At 32.7% G+C, this 14,137-nt stretch overlaps 4 protein-coding genes across 4 annotated transcripts; 2 read left to right on the top strand and 2 right to left on the bottom strand.

Moving 5' to 3' along the window:
* The first annotated feature begins 1,000 nt into the window (after positions 1 to 1,000).
* Positions 1,001 to 2,280, top strand: LOC108907264 (glutaredoxin-3). The gene is made up of 3 exons (XM_018710909.1): positions 1,001 to 1,357; positions 1,407 to 1,832; positions 2,026 to 2,280. Exons 1-3 carry the CDS (start codon positions 1,311 to 1,313, stop codon positions 2,201 to 2,203), a joined length of 651 nt encoding a protein of 216 aa, XP_018566425.1. The 5' UTR covers positions 1,001 to 1,310; the 3' UTR covers positions 2,204 to 2,280.
* A 2,715-nt stretch (positions 2,281 to 4,995) lies between these two features.
* On the bottom strand, positions 4,996 to 6,556 carry LOC108906674 (U3 small nucleolar RNA-interacting protein 2). Its single transcript, XM_018710035.1, has one exon. It carries the CDS (start codon positions 6,397 to 6,399, stop codon positions 5,047 to 5,049), a length of 1,353 nt encoding a protein of 450 aa, XP_018565551.1. The 5' UTR covers positions 6,400 to 6,556; the 3' UTR covers positions 4,996 to 5,046.
* A 530-nt stretch (positions 6,557 to 7,086) lies between these two features.
* Positions 7,087 to 9,263, top strand: LOC108906415. The gene is made up of 2 exons (XM_018709688.1): positions 7,087 to 7,569; positions 7,790 to 9,263. Exons 1-2 carry the CDS (start codon positions 7,183 to 7,185, stop codon positions 8,510 to 8,512), a joined length of 1,110 nt encoding a protein of 369 aa, XP_018565204.1. The 5' UTR covers positions 7,087 to 7,182; the 3' UTR covers positions 8,513 to 9,263.
* A 44-nt stretch (positions 9,264 to 9,307) lies between these two features.
* Positions 9,308 to 13,835, bottom strand: LOC108906832 (spermine oxidase). Its single transcript, XM_018710287.2, has 3 exons — positions 12,499 to 13,835; positions 12,204 to 12,324; positions 9,308 to 11,576 (listed from the first exon to the last, which is right to left on the bottom strand). Exons 1-3 carry the CDS (start codon positions 13,788 to 13,790, stop codon positions 11,391 to 11,393), a joined length of 1,599 nt encoding a protein of 532 aa, XP_018565803.1. The 5' UTR covers positions 13,791 to 13,835; the 3' UTR covers positions 9,308 to 11,390.
* Between the last annotated feature and the right edge of the window lie 302 nt (positions 13,836 to 14,137).

Here is a 14,137-nt window from a genome sequence, read left to right as displayed (position 1 = left end):
GCGTTTTGTCTTATTGTCTGTGTAGCGTTTGTGTATTGTAAGTCTCGTAATATGTCAGTGTTTCTTACGTACCAGGGCGCGTCGGTGGCCGTGCGGAGGGCTATGTTTTCCACAGCCTGTAATGACTTTAAGTGGCTTTTTGCCGCGTGACCCCACGCCGTGGAGGCGTAGGTTAGCTGCGGTTGAAGTACCACCTTGATAAGCGTTCGCTTATTCCTTAAACTGAGGGTGTTTCCACCTTTGAGTAAGGGATAGAGCCTAGCCCTGGTGGTCTTCGCTCGCGCCACCGTCTCCACGATGTGCGGTTTCCCACGTAAGCGTGCATTTCCTTCTCCATATAGTTCACGTTCTAACATTAGACCCATGTCAGACTATCAAATTTCCGTCAATGTTTGATTTGATTTTAGTAATTTTAAATCAAACTAATTTGATAAAATTAGTAAAATAATAAATAAAAATTGCTCTAAGAATGGTTATCCCAAAAGTTATAGGTTTTTTTCTTCGATTAGGACCCACAAAGCGCCTACAACGGCCGCATTTGCGGTCGGGGTAGACGACGGATGGGGCCCACCTATGAAGGCTGTCCAGGCCTACACGAGATGAGGCAGGATAAAGAGGGATAATCCCCTCGATCCCAAATCATTGAGGCCAATTTCTAGCCATGAAATAATGGTGCGGTTTTTTCTTCGATTAATATTTTATTTTGTACCCATATGTCATTTAATTGGAAAATAGAAACCGTAAATAATAGGGGAAACTGTGATCGGAATCTGATTAACCTGTTATTGGGATCGTAGATCTTGTGTTCGCAAAGTAAACAGGAGAAGGCTAAAAATCGTTCAGAAAGGGATCGAGTTGATCAGATTTTAATCATATATACCATTCTTACACTTTCTTGCTCCGATTGTACTCTGTGACACTGATCGAAATCAGTGCGATTACTGCGATTTCCTCATTACTTAATATCAACTGGTGAATTGGCAACGCTGCTTCTGTTCTAACTCTAACCTCCGACCTTCGATTCCGTTCCGTTCCGATTATTAGAAAATCTGTTATTGTTAATTTTGTACGTTTTAAAAAGCCTTTTTGAATTACAGATATTAAGTTTTATGTTATCTCTTATCTACAAATGCAAATATCTACAGCACAATAATAATCCACAATATTCCTTTCTTCAATCTATGGTAGTCGACCTACAAATTTTGTAACAGGTTATCATCAGTGGCTAGGCTAATGTGTTAACCTGATATCAAATTTAACTTTCCTGATAAATAGCTTTCAGTTAGGACACAAATAATAGAAAAAAGATTATGCCGAATTTATTAAAAGACGAGAAGGCCTTCGAAACTGCCATACAGTAAGTACTTGTATTCACCTTTGTTTAAAATTAAACTATATCTTTCTAGGAACAAAAACCTCTCTGTTGTTCATTTTCAAGCAGACTGGGCGGAACAGTGTACACAAGTAAACGAAGTCTTAGATGTTCTTTCTACACAAAAGGACTTTGTCGATGTGAAATTTTATTCATGCCCGGCTGAAGAGCTTTCAGAGGTATCGCTAAAGTATAATATCGAAGCAGTACCGACAGTAATTATTTTTAAGTCTGGTAAAAAGGTCGATAGAATCAATGGAGCCGATGCTTCCAAGATAACTGAAAAAATAAGGCAATATACTTCCATTGAAAATGATATTGCGGAACAGAATATTCCTTTAGAAGAAAGGTTGAAATCTCTCATAAATAGAGCAAAAGTCATGTTATTTATGAAAGGCGATAGGAATACTCCACGCTGTGGCTTTAGTAGACAAATTATAGAAATTTTAAATAACACAGGGTAAGATACTAACTTTATTTGACAGATTTCCATGTTTGCAAGTGTCATGCCTTGAAATTACATCCGCGCTAGAAATTTTTTGCTTATTACCTGAAAAATGTTACTTTGAAGATTTTGCGCTTTCTCATGCTACACCCTGCATACTACTAATAATAATATATGTAAAATGTTTTTAATTTAAATGGATTTTTAGCGTCCCTTATGAAACATTTGATATACTGAATGACGAAGAAGTTCGTCAAGGATTAAAAACTTACTCAGACTGGCCAACATATCCACAACTGTACGTTAATGGAGAATTGATAGGAGGACTGGACATTGTAAAAGAAATGCTGGCAGCTGGAGAATTTGCATCTACGCTTAACGCATGAATATTTTCTTTTCAAGTTAAGCTAATAATTTATTATATTTCATTAAAACACCTTTTTAAAAATGTATGCCTATTGTAAACAATAAAATAATTCAAAGTGAAGTTATTTTTTATGGTGCAATGAAATTACTATTTTCAAATAATTACTCCATTCAACAGTAACAACCTTGGAGCATACACCACATGGAGTAAGCACAGCGTGTTAAAAACCACATGCTCTGGAGATAAAGGGCGATAGTTTGGGATCTCGCTCTAATCAGTTTGATAGGTTGGTTGAGATGCCTTTTCTGTTAGAGGGCCGAAGGAGCTGCGTAAGCCAGTCACATGCCTGAGCGAGAGAGAAAGATAATACCCACACTGCTTGTTTATCTCTCTATCACTCGTTTACATGTTTAGAAGGTCTGTTCCAACATGAGTCAGGAATTGATTCCGAACCGTTCGAAATGTGCATCCAACTAATTCTAGCGATATATTCAGTGAAGAAACATTTAGAACTTAGCTGGCCAATCATTTCGAACGGTTCGGAACCAATCCTTGATTCTTGTTGGAACAGACCTATAACCTTAACATTGTGGTGGTTTATTTTTTCTATAAGGCAGTTACTATTTTAATTTTGCAAAAGAATGAGTATACCTAAACGATATTTAAAATCAAATCAAATGTCAATAGTAAACAAAATCCTGTTTTCTTCGAAATTGAATTCATGGATCTAGTTCATGTTCGTCTGATTCTGATTAAGTAATAGAACTGATCAAAAAATAAGAACTTTTTCCAACAAACTATGGGTCTATTGTCATTTTGTTTCTGGCATACAGGGTGACAAAGAAAATGTCTTCAATGTGCTAATCTTTCCAAAAAGATTAGCACATTGTGTTGAAATTTGGCATATGTAAGTTTTCAAAGATACTAAATGCGTTAGTATTGTTACTTTTTGATCATCTGTTAGAGGTCGCCTAGTTACAGATTGTATACTTGGTAACATTCTATAACTTTTTTTTAGTTTAGGTTTTTTAGTAGTATATGTGGATCTTATACTAAAAATTTTATTTTACCTATAAATGCTACTCTTATTTAAATCGATGAGAACACACAGTGTTTGAGAAAAAGGCAAATGCTTGTCCCAAGGCCAACTTCTATTGATACAAATCAAGTTACATTAGTACAATCTCGCTTCTTTAGAAAGTTATTGGCGGCAAAGAATGTATTCCATTTTAACTAATACTAAAACCTTTTTAATAAAGTAAATTTATTTCCATAAGTAAAGATTTCCCTTAAAGTGTGCCTATTCATTTTCGGACACTGTATATAACAAAATAAAAGTTGACCTTGAGGCACTTCCACATACTTCTATCCGATAGAAGTATGTGGATAGATAGAAGTAGATGGATAGAAGTATGTGGGCACTTCATTGCATTTTTTTTCAAAATTAGGATTTCAACAAGTTAAATTAAAAAAAAATTACAATGAGCTTTCGACGATTTGCAAACGTTTTTTTCTAGTGATGTGAGTGAAAATATATAACAAATTGATATATATCAATTTTTGATACATATCAGCTATTATATTTATGTTAATAGCTGATATATATCAATTTTCCCGCCATTTCATGAATTTCAAACATAACCTTACATTTTAAAACTAAAAACTTGTGGTGTGGTAGGCTTGTGTTGGACTGTAGTAGCTCTTGGGTACCTGGAATATCTCCGTCAAAAATGAATATAAAAATCTGAAATTTTAGGGGTGTACTATAGATGGGAAGAACTAAGAGCGCACGTAATTTCAAGTCACCCCTTCCACCCTAGGGGGTGACTGGTGGTTTTTTTAGATGTTCCCTACTCATTTTGCGAGTTTCGGATTCTATCCGTAAAACTACCCCCGAAAGCGCGTTCTTGCCGAATTCGCACAAAAACCAAACCACCACCCTCGTATGGATTTTGTCGTTTTTTCGATGAGCATTTTTCTCCTTCAAAAATAAATATAGAAATCTGAAATTTTAGGGGTGTACTATAAGTGGGGAGACCTAAGAGCGAACCTGATTTCAACTGGCCCTTTCCACCTTAGTAGGTGCAGAGGGGGTGAAGGGTATGGTCTTTTAGACGTACCCCCAAGAACGCGTTTCTGGGGGTAGTTTTACGCGTACAATCCGAAAATCGCAAAATAAATAGGGTACGTCTAAAAAAACCTTCACCCCACCCCCTAGGGTGGAAGGGGTGAGTTGAAATTACGTGCGCTCTTAGGTCTCCCCATTTATAGTACACCCCTAAATTTTCAGATTTTTAAGTACTACTTTAAAGCAGTTTCTTTATTATCATAAGTTTTTGATAATTTTTATTTCAATTTTTATCTTTAATTTTTTTTAAGTACGCATTGTGATATACAAAGACTAAATTTTCTTGTTCTAGAAATTTCCCATTTTTTATTTCTGGGTTGATAAAACTAAATTGCTAATAAACAGCGTACTTGCTTATAAACAGTCAGTAGCACGCAACAAAAATTAGAAGTCAGTATGATAAAAAAAATATAAAATTCCAATCTAAATATGAAAAAAAAAAATAAAGATCACTTGATAACTTTTCTTAAAGTTCATATATATGACATGTATTTGGTGTCAAATTAATCAGCAAGGCATTAGCAATATAAAAAAACTAATTTGAATATAGTTTTTTTTTTAACAAAATTCATCTGATATATATAATGATATATATTTTGATATATATCACCCAAAACTAAATAGCATGCTATTTTACATCACTATTTTTTTCACAATCGATCACATAAAATAAAACACAGATGTGAAAAATATTCTCAACAATGTATATTGAAAAATAAATATATTTGCCAATTTCAATCTTTAATAAATGGTATAACCATAATACAATTTTTAACAGATTTAATTGTAGTCCATCTGCCTAGCTTGTGTTCTTTACTAACAGCAACAATAAGCTTAGACCCGTCTGAAGTAAAACCAAGAGAATTTATAAATCCTTCGACAGGTATTTTCATTAAAGGACTGGCAAATTTGAAGTTATTTTCCAATTTCCACAGTTTCACGAATCCATCGTTTGAACCAGACGCCACTAAATCTGTATTAAGTAAAGGTGCAATAGAACTTATCCAATTAGGTTGTTGATTTATACTACTGACACCATGAGCGTTTTGTATTACACATAAAGGTTTTTTCCTCATTATGCTCCACACACATAATTGTCCATCATCTCCGCCAGAAATAAAATTTTCTTCATTAATTAATTTAACGTTATCTATATTTCCCACATGTCCATTGAATATTAATTGAGTCTCTTCAGTTATTTTCCAGATTCTCAAGTCTCTACCGCCAGATGTAACTACGCGATCCCTATATAATGTATCAATAGAAGTAACTACACCTTGGTGTCCGAAAAGTGTTTCTACGTATGCCATTTCATCTAAATTCCATACTTTAACACTTCGATCCTTCGAACAAGAATACAACGTATGGGAATCTTTCTTAAAACATAGTCCAAAAATACCTTTTTTGTGACCTGTTAGTTTTTTTATAAATTTTAACGTAGACAGATCCCAGATGAAGATATCACTAGACTCGTCACTAGTAGTAAGATATTTATTATCTGTAGATACAGCAACACTTAGAATTTGACTACTATGTCCTACTACATCAGAACTGTCTTTTACAAAAGGTATAGATCCAACTTTTTTATTTTCATGTATCGAATATTTGATCACAACTCCGTTTTTACTTCCTACAAACACATATTTATCATCTGAAGTAATACACATGCAGGTAATGCTGTTCGTTTGCTCTCTGCATTTTAAAATCTTTATATTATTTGTATCGACATTTTTGAACTTGTCTGCGACTGTTAGTCTTAACTTGCCAGCTTCCTTTAAATAGTCTTCTTTTAACCTTTTAGATATTAAACTCTGATCCACCTCCTCGCTTTCTAATCTCGCTTTTTCTTCTTTTTCAATTTCCTCCAAATACACTTTCGCTAGTCTTAATTTTTTCTCCTGAGCCGTTTCATTTTCGTCTTCTGAAGAAAGATCTGCTGCTTCATTTTCAGCTGCACCCTCATCTTCACTACTTGTAACTTCATCGTTTTTTACATTTTTGATTACTTTAGGTTTCTTCCTTTTCTCTGTCGACTGTTTAACACGTTTTATTCCATTTACTTGTTTCCCCTTAATGAAAAACGACATTTTAATTTGTGAATATTTACGTACATAGACATTTATTAATTGCAGCACTTAGTAATAAGAAACGAATTAATAACTTTCGTGTCCATGCCCATGCCTTCCATAACGTTAACTTACAAAAACGTAAATCAAAAAGTAAGGTTATTATGCGAGTTGCATATTTAACAAAAGGGAACAGGAACATGTGTCACGTCTTCTGTTATCTATGGGCACCTTCGAGCATATACTACTGGAGGTAGCATGCCATTGCGAAAAGTATGGCTGAGTGTGCGAGAGAGACAGACCATATCTTAAAACTTGCTGTCTCACTCGAGGACGCTGCGATTGGTTGGAACATTCATTTTCAACCAATCGCGGGGTGCTAGAGTGAGACAACAGGTACTGAGATCCTGTCTGTTTTTCTCACATAATCAGACACAATTTTCGCAATAGCATGCTACCTCCAGTAGTATATGCTCGAAGGTTTTCCTCATGATTCCTATATTAGAATTAGATTTATGGTTTTGCCTTTGAAGGCCTTTCGATTTGGCAAAAATAGTAGCTATTAATAGCTAATAGCAACTTACAGTTACTCTGAACTGATATTAGTTGCTATTAGGTACTATTTTTACCAAAACGAAAGCCCCTTAGATGCTAGATGTCACTGAAATGTGAAATCATTTCAGAGGAAGAAGAAAATATAACCTATAATTATTTTAAATCATTTTAAATGTAGAAAATTAGATAATTTTAATAGTATTGTGATATAATTTTTATAATTTCATTATGGGTAATTAATATGTTACGATGTCTTTCTTATCTAAGGTGTGCCATATAGTAAATATTACAAGATTATTGAGATCTTACTCAGCTCCTAAAAGGGATCCAGGGATAAATTTACGCAAAAAAGCCCTTAATTTAGACGCAGAAATAGATGAAATTGAATTCGATGACTTGGAAACGGACTTTATGAACGTACACAAGACACATCGGGAACATGTATCGGAAATTGAAGCTGGTCTTGAGAAAGAAAAGTTCCACATTGTTAGACAGAAATATTTTAAAGAAAAGCAGTTAAATTTTTTAACTTGGTACGATAAGGACCAAATTAAATATTTACACAGTACTGACCCTGAGGAGTGGACAATTGAAAAGTTATCCGAGAGTTTTCCAGCATTGCCGGAAGTTATTAAGGTAAAATTTTAATAGCATGAATTATATTGTTACCTTCTTGTTGGAAAGCACTATTTAGGCACATTGTATAAAAATCTTGAGATTCAGTTAAGGATTTAACCGATCCACTTGATACAAGTTGCTTTAGTTTTTAATTTTTTTTCGCAATTTTTGTAATATCCAACTAACTGGAAAAATAGTGAATTTTAAATTTCTTAAAGCAACATTTTATGTATTTCAGAAAATTGTGAAATCCAAGTGGACATTAAATGCAACTAGAGTATCAAATCACGATAGGACTGTACAAAAAAATTGGGAGAACTTCAAAAGTGGCCAAATAAAAGATTTGCCCGAGGAGCTAGTAAATCATTTAAATAAATTTACAAATCGAGCATTACATTTCAAACCGTTTGAAGCTCCTCAGACTAAAAATGTTGTTAACGTAAATACGAAACGAGTAGGTACAGAGTTTTCTGATATAATAACCAGTTATAACAAACTAAAAGCTAAGAAGCACCACAATTCGGATGAAGAGTTAACAGTAAACATAAACACTGAGATCTTAAAAAGTGTGAGCGATAGCAATAACGGTATAAATCAGAGAATAAAAAAGAGACATCTTACTTTGCACGAGTTGCAGAATAAGCTTGAAAATAGATTAAATTTGGGTAAAGACTTACCAGAAGATGAAAAACTGATGTTGAAGAATTTAAAACAATCTTCGGAGGTTAATCCGATGGAACAAAATCAAAACAATTTTGAAGATGTTATGATTAATAAATTTGAAACTAGTAAAAGTACGACTTTAATGAAGAAAAAGCAACAAGATTACAACCACTTAATTTATCCAGAGAAAATTTCAATACCAAAAAATTTACGAAAGAAAGGTTACACTTACAAGTTGAACGATTGTTATTATGACGATGACGGTCTGTTTTTATACAGGGTGCCAGGAATGTATTAAAACATAATAATTATGTATATTTGATTTTATTTATTAAAAACAATTTAAAAATGACTAGCATAAGCGTTATTTTTATAAAAAATTAACCTTATATCGATAAAGATAACAAATACTGTACCCATTTTAGGTAATACAGAAAGTAAAGCGTTATAGTCACATTCTGCACGATAAGAGAATTCTGCAAGTGAAAACTAAGAGTACTGGATTAAAATTAGTGTTTTGACTTAATTTATATTATATACAAATATTGTATAAGCGTGTGGCTCGTAGTTTTTTTAAAAGTAATTCTAGGTTAACAAAAAGAACTTTCGTGGTGAAAAAATTTGAAATCAAATTTGTGAAAAAGGGAATTAAAATAGGAAGTGTTCAGAATCTCGAAAAAGGTTGCACGTATATCTGGAAAATATGTGTATATATTTTTTTCATAACCAATTAATAAATACAATTATTCGTTTTATTTTTCACAAAATTTTCATTTTTCCTAAATTACAGTATGAATTTTAAAAAATTCAAGACCTCGGAATGGGAACCCCCTAAGTTTAATTTATTTCGCAAATTTCGTAGAAAACTTTTTCATCGAAAACGCCCATGTTTATAAAAATTGAATAATTTCAAGTTTTTATCAGTTGTCGCTGTATAACTAACTGATTATTATACACACTTTTTCCTACAAAACTTCAAATAAATTTACCAAACAAAATAGTTAATCTAAATAATAAATTTGCAGAAATGTGTTATTAATTCATTTTTCCATTTTTAAATCCGTCGTCAAATAATTTCAAAAAGAAACACCGACGAAACAAAATTCATTAATTCAATTTTATGCAAAATTGATTTTGTCTCATTTAAAAAAAATGGAAAATGATCATACATTGACTGCTTAATATTCTAGATATATTCATATATAAAATAAAGGTACATAAAAAAAGGAGTTCATTATCACCATCGAATAAAAATACACACACATTTCCCATTAACGTTATTTTATATCTTTTACTAACTACTTTCTGCAAAATGTGACTACACATTTCAATTCAGGTAAACAAATGCAAGTCAATAAACTAGACAGAATAGTTGTCTAAAACAATGGATGCTTTTTTTGCTGATCTAAACATGTAAGTATCTTTGTACTGAATAATATTTGGAAATGTCTGAAATGCTACGACTTATTTGTACAGGGTGATGGAAACGAATTGGACATATTTCACAAAAAGCTTCCTGGGGAGGAAAATAAAGTGATTTAGATTAAAAATCCTTAGTGTGCTTCTTCAAAAAATGACAGACCAATAAAAAATTTTTTGATGACTTCTATTTTAAGAAATTTTTCAATAAAATTTATTATAGAACTAACCTCTCCAATACTAAATTTCAAGATCCAAATGTTTTAAGTTGATATTGGATAAACGTGTAAAATTGTACTGGGTAACTTGATTTAAATCAGTTTATGCCACATTTGTGTCCACACACCCTGTACATAAAACCGTTTTAATACATCTCAGTAACTTTTATAAATAAAAAAAGTGTAGTTACTTAAAAAAATTGATGTTCATTTTTTGTTCTTTTAAATATTTTTTAATACGGCAGAAAATTAACTTTTATTTCCATTTCAGACATAACTTGTACATATTAATATGTATAATAATATAGCACAGAATATCCCACAATAAGGTGCACAGGACTATTTCTTTATATATAAATTCAAATAATTGCCTTATTTCGGGAAACTCTGTTATTACTCTGTTTGTTGACCAGTCAAACATACACGTATATACACATACAGTGGACCTTCAAACCATCAGATGCTCCTGAAGAATGTAGTTCAGGGATGACAATGTTCTCGATTTTTTAAATTCTCCATAATTTTCAAATTAAAATTGTCGAAATTTCCAAATTTTTTTTTCAATTGATCATACTGAAAGCTTTCATTTTTTATTTAATGAAGACGTTACATAAAACTGAGAAAGCAACTTGGCTCAAGACAACTGATTTCGGATATCCTGATTCGAGCACTTTGAAATTAATTTTTGAATTCAAATTTTTAGAAAATATGACGTTTTTTTGACCTGGAATTATTCACAAATTCACTATTTTGTACCATAATTCTTAAAAATTTTTAATAAATCTCAAAAAAGTTTTTGCAAACGCATAAAAACAAGTAGAACCCCAATTATCCGTGATCTACAAGACCGAGTGCGGCACGGATAATTGAAAAACACGGATAATCAAAACATTTATTTTTTACATAAAAAATGGAGCAATATACAGGTAAACATGTAGAAAATGTAATTTAGGTACATTTATTTTGAGTATTTTTTTAAGTCAATTATTTTGGTCCGTATTTAACTTTTTTTGTTTTTCCTTATTTTCCAATGTATTTTACGCAAGTTTAAAATTTCGATTTACTTTAAAATAGCTAATAGAATATTTGCAACATCTGCAGATTAGAAGCGTTAGCCACAACACACAATGTTACTTATGTCTTTACTAAACAAAAACACAAAATAAGGTGTCACCACAAATTCCTAGACATAGTACGGATAATCCGCACCCCGGACAATCCGCACACAGATAATCGGGATTCTACTGTAATCATGGACTTTATAATGGGATGTAGAAAGCCAGTAGAGCATTGGTTGATATTTGGCAGTAAATTAAAAATCATAATAATTTCATTGAAGACCTTTCCACAAAGTATCCTAGTAAAGTGGCTACTATAAACATTTTACAATTATGAAAAATTTTAAACTTCCTAAGAAATAGTGTTACTGAAATTCAACCATTTTAAGTTTTGAAAATCTGATTTTCTCAACATTTTTGTTCAAAATCGACATCCATCGAGTCCACTGTACACGTATAATATAAAAAGTATAAAGGCAGTTTACTCTAAACAAATGCCTTGGATCCACGAACTTAGGTCTGTGGCATCTTTACAATCGACTACAATTTCCTGGGGTGCTTCTGAATTCATAATGATCTGTGAAGCGGTTCTACCGCTTAAATAAGCCCCGTGTACAGTAGAATAGAAGTTACTGTGGGTATGTTCTCCAGCAAATAGCAATACAGGCTGTAAATAAATCAATATTAACTAACAATCTCTACTATAAATCTTGAATAGCATGTCACCTCACCACAATTCTCTGATTTTTAATATTAGAAACAAAAAATTATAAAAAAGAGAGTTATAGGTATCACAAAGTAGTTTTTTTTAGTTAGTCCATTTAAGCTTTTCAGTATATCTAATAGTTCTCGAGATTCCTGCAATGTGAAACAAATTTCATTCACCCTGTATATACTGATTAAAAGAGGACAAGTGAGGATTTTCCACGATTAGAAAAAAAAATGTTTTTTAATCTTTGTTCATCTAAATACTAAGCACATTTAATTAAAAAGAAAATGTGAATGTCATTTATATACTTTCAGCGAATATTTGGTAAGTGAAGACTCTTTCGATTGTATCAATATACACGTTCCTATGTGTTTTTCACAAGATTCTTTGTCTGCTAGTGTGTAGTCTTTGGAGTTTGTGAATGAAGCAAAAAATCATAATCATCTACTCGGATACATTTGTTTATACTTGGCAAATATTTGGCAAGCGACAACATCATCCGAACACAGCTTAAGAGTAGTACCAACAGAATTAAAGTTTCATTAAAGATATATTGGGTTGCTAACCCAGAACGATGAATCTTACCTTAGTCTCGTTATCGTCTAAATATAAAGGTTGTGCTAGATACTCTATATCTACTTGCGAGGCTCCTACTGCAATGGCAGTGTATGATCCTCTGGTGTACTGTTGACTATGCCAGCTTGTACTAAAAATCGATACAGTAGATGACAAAGTTAAAACTTCTTTCGTAGAAAAAACTGAGGGGTAACCGCTGAGAGTTAAAAGGAATATGTAGGAAATGACAAGGACGATGTAAAAGAATGCGAGGCAAGGAATAAATGGTAAAAATAGAGAAAAGTTTTAGTTTAAAATAGCTTACCAAACACAGCGCTTTGGTTTTGGTATAAACGGGTCATTTAAAAACTTCCTTAAAATAGAGGTACAGGTATCGATGACAATATCGTTGGGAAGCGTCTCCATGTATTCCGCCTCCTTGCCGGAAATCCATCCCAATATCAAAGTCTCCGTAATCTTTGCAAAAGAATAAATTTTCTTATACCAATTCTTGCTAATATCGACCGTTTTCTCAGTTTCAGGCTCCCACAACAATAATACCTCCGTAATACTTGGGTGTAAAAACGGTCTTTCGTACTCTAATAAAATCTTATCTACAGTTCCAAATAACAACCTATCGATTGCTTCTAATTTATAATCAGGCAAAGAAGGTTGAAATATAGTATTTGCATTATGCTTTAAAACACCTAAGGGTAATGTACATATAACATGTTCACCTATAAATTTCTTGCCATTATCACAGACAACTTCCACATTATGTTTAAAGGATTTCTCACAACTCGATTCTCGACTAGATGAAGGAGACTCTATAACCGTTCTGTCAGAATCGTCAGAGTCAGAATCATCTTTGCCTGACTTTTTATTACAATTCCATTTAATAAGTTTAACTGGGTGTCTTAACAATAAATTATCCTTAGGAATAACCTTTCGTAAAGGTTCTAAAATGGAACTATAACCATTTGGTAAAACTATATTGCCCCCTTGTAGCTCGGTATAACTACCAATTTCCATCAAATCAATTTCGCTCATATCATCGCACCCAGAAATACATGTCTCACGCTTTAACAAACACTCAAATAAAAGTTCACGTAAATGTCTCTCCTGGGAATCTTTAATTTTATCCAAATACAGACTAGCCTCTAATTTAATATGTTCTCCAACACTATCGATTCCTTCAGGTGGGAGATACTGTGATATGAAGTACTCTTCACATCTTTTCAAGAAACATAGATATGCTTCGTATATCTCATGTAAGGTAGTAAACGGTACTTGTTTACCTTGTTCAGTAGCTGCTACAACTTTGTGCGGTTTGGGGGATGCCATGATATCAACTAAACCATGCTGCATCGCCAGTTCATACACTGGATTACCCAAAACACCATGGATCCAGTTGGCTCCCAGTTCAATTTTCTCATTGCCTATTGGTAACTGAAATATTCTACCACCTATATGACCCCTTGCTTCTAATATTTTGAATTCTGATACCCCATTTTTGGTTAAATGATAAGCCGCTGATAAACCTGCCATTCCAGCACCAATTATAATTATTTTGGTGTGAACATTATTGTCTGATTCAGCGGTCCCATTTTGTTCCATTTTATTTATTAAGTGACATTAAATAACATTTGAAGTCTTTATCAGCTGAGAAATGTCAAAATGACAATTTGTCAACATTTAAAACATCACAATTCTGTCTTCTGTCGCAGAATGCAGTGAGGGAAGGAACATGTAAGGGTACGTTCACTTGGGCGAATTAGAATGAAACGAAAGCTACTCTGTTCCATAGTATCGAAATTTAAACACTGGAAAACGCGTTGGCCATTAATTAAGGATTTATTAGATCAGATACTAAAAATTTTTGTTCGAAATATAGACAAAGATGCAAAAATGAAATAAAGAGATTAAAAGGCTTAATTAATTAATATTAAAATATTTAGTCCAAT

Source organism: Anoplophora glabripennis, unplaced genomic scaffold (assembly GCF_000390285.2).
Source record: "Anoplophora glabripennis isolate ALB-LARVAE unplaced genomic scaffold, Agla_2.0 scaffold1, whole genome shotgun sequence".
Classification (NCBI taxonomy): Eukaryota; Metazoa; Arthropoda; class Insecta; order Coleoptera; family Cerambycidae; genus Anoplophora; species Anoplophora glabripennis.
This window is presented reverse-complemented; position numbering and strand designations above follow the sequence as displayed.

Bases quoted from the DNA above. Each gene is read 5' to 3' on its own strand.
- LOC108907264 (XM_018710909.1), top strand. From the start codon at position 1,311: ATGCCGAATTTATTAAAAGACGAGAAGGCCTTCGAAACTGCCATACA. The intron at 1,358-1,406 runs GTAAGTACTTGT...ATATCTTTCTAG, and splicing joins GCCTTCGAAACTGCCATACA to GAACAAAAACCTCTCTGTTG. The intron at 1,833-2,025 runs GTAAGATACTAA...ATGGATTTTTAG, and splicing joins GAAATTTTAAATAACACAGG to CGTCCCTTATGAAACATTTG.
- LOC108906674 (XM_018710035.1), bottom strand. From the start codon at position 6,399: ATGTCGTTTTTCATTAAGGGGAAACAAGTAAATGGAATAAAACGTGTT.
- LOC108906415 (XM_018709688.1), top strand. From the start codon at position 7,183: ATGTCTTTCTTATCTAAGGTGTGCCATATAGTAAATATTACAAGATTA. The intron at 7,570-7,789 runs GTAAAATTTTAA...TATGTATTTCAG, and splicing joins CATTGCCGGAAGTTATTAAG to AAAATTGTGAAATCCAAGTG.
- LOC108906832 (XM_018710287.2), bottom strand. From the start codon at position 13,790: ATGGAACAAAATGGGACCGCTGAATCAGACAATAATGTTCACACCAAA. The intron at 12,325-12,498 runs GTAAGCTATTTT...ATCGATTTTTAG, and splicing joins AAACCAAAGCGCTGTGTTTG to TACAAGCTGGCATAGTCAAC. The intron at 11,577-12,203 runs GTAAGATTCATC...ATTTATTTACAG, and splicing joins TAGACGATAACGAGACTAAG to CCTGTATTGCTATTTGCTGG.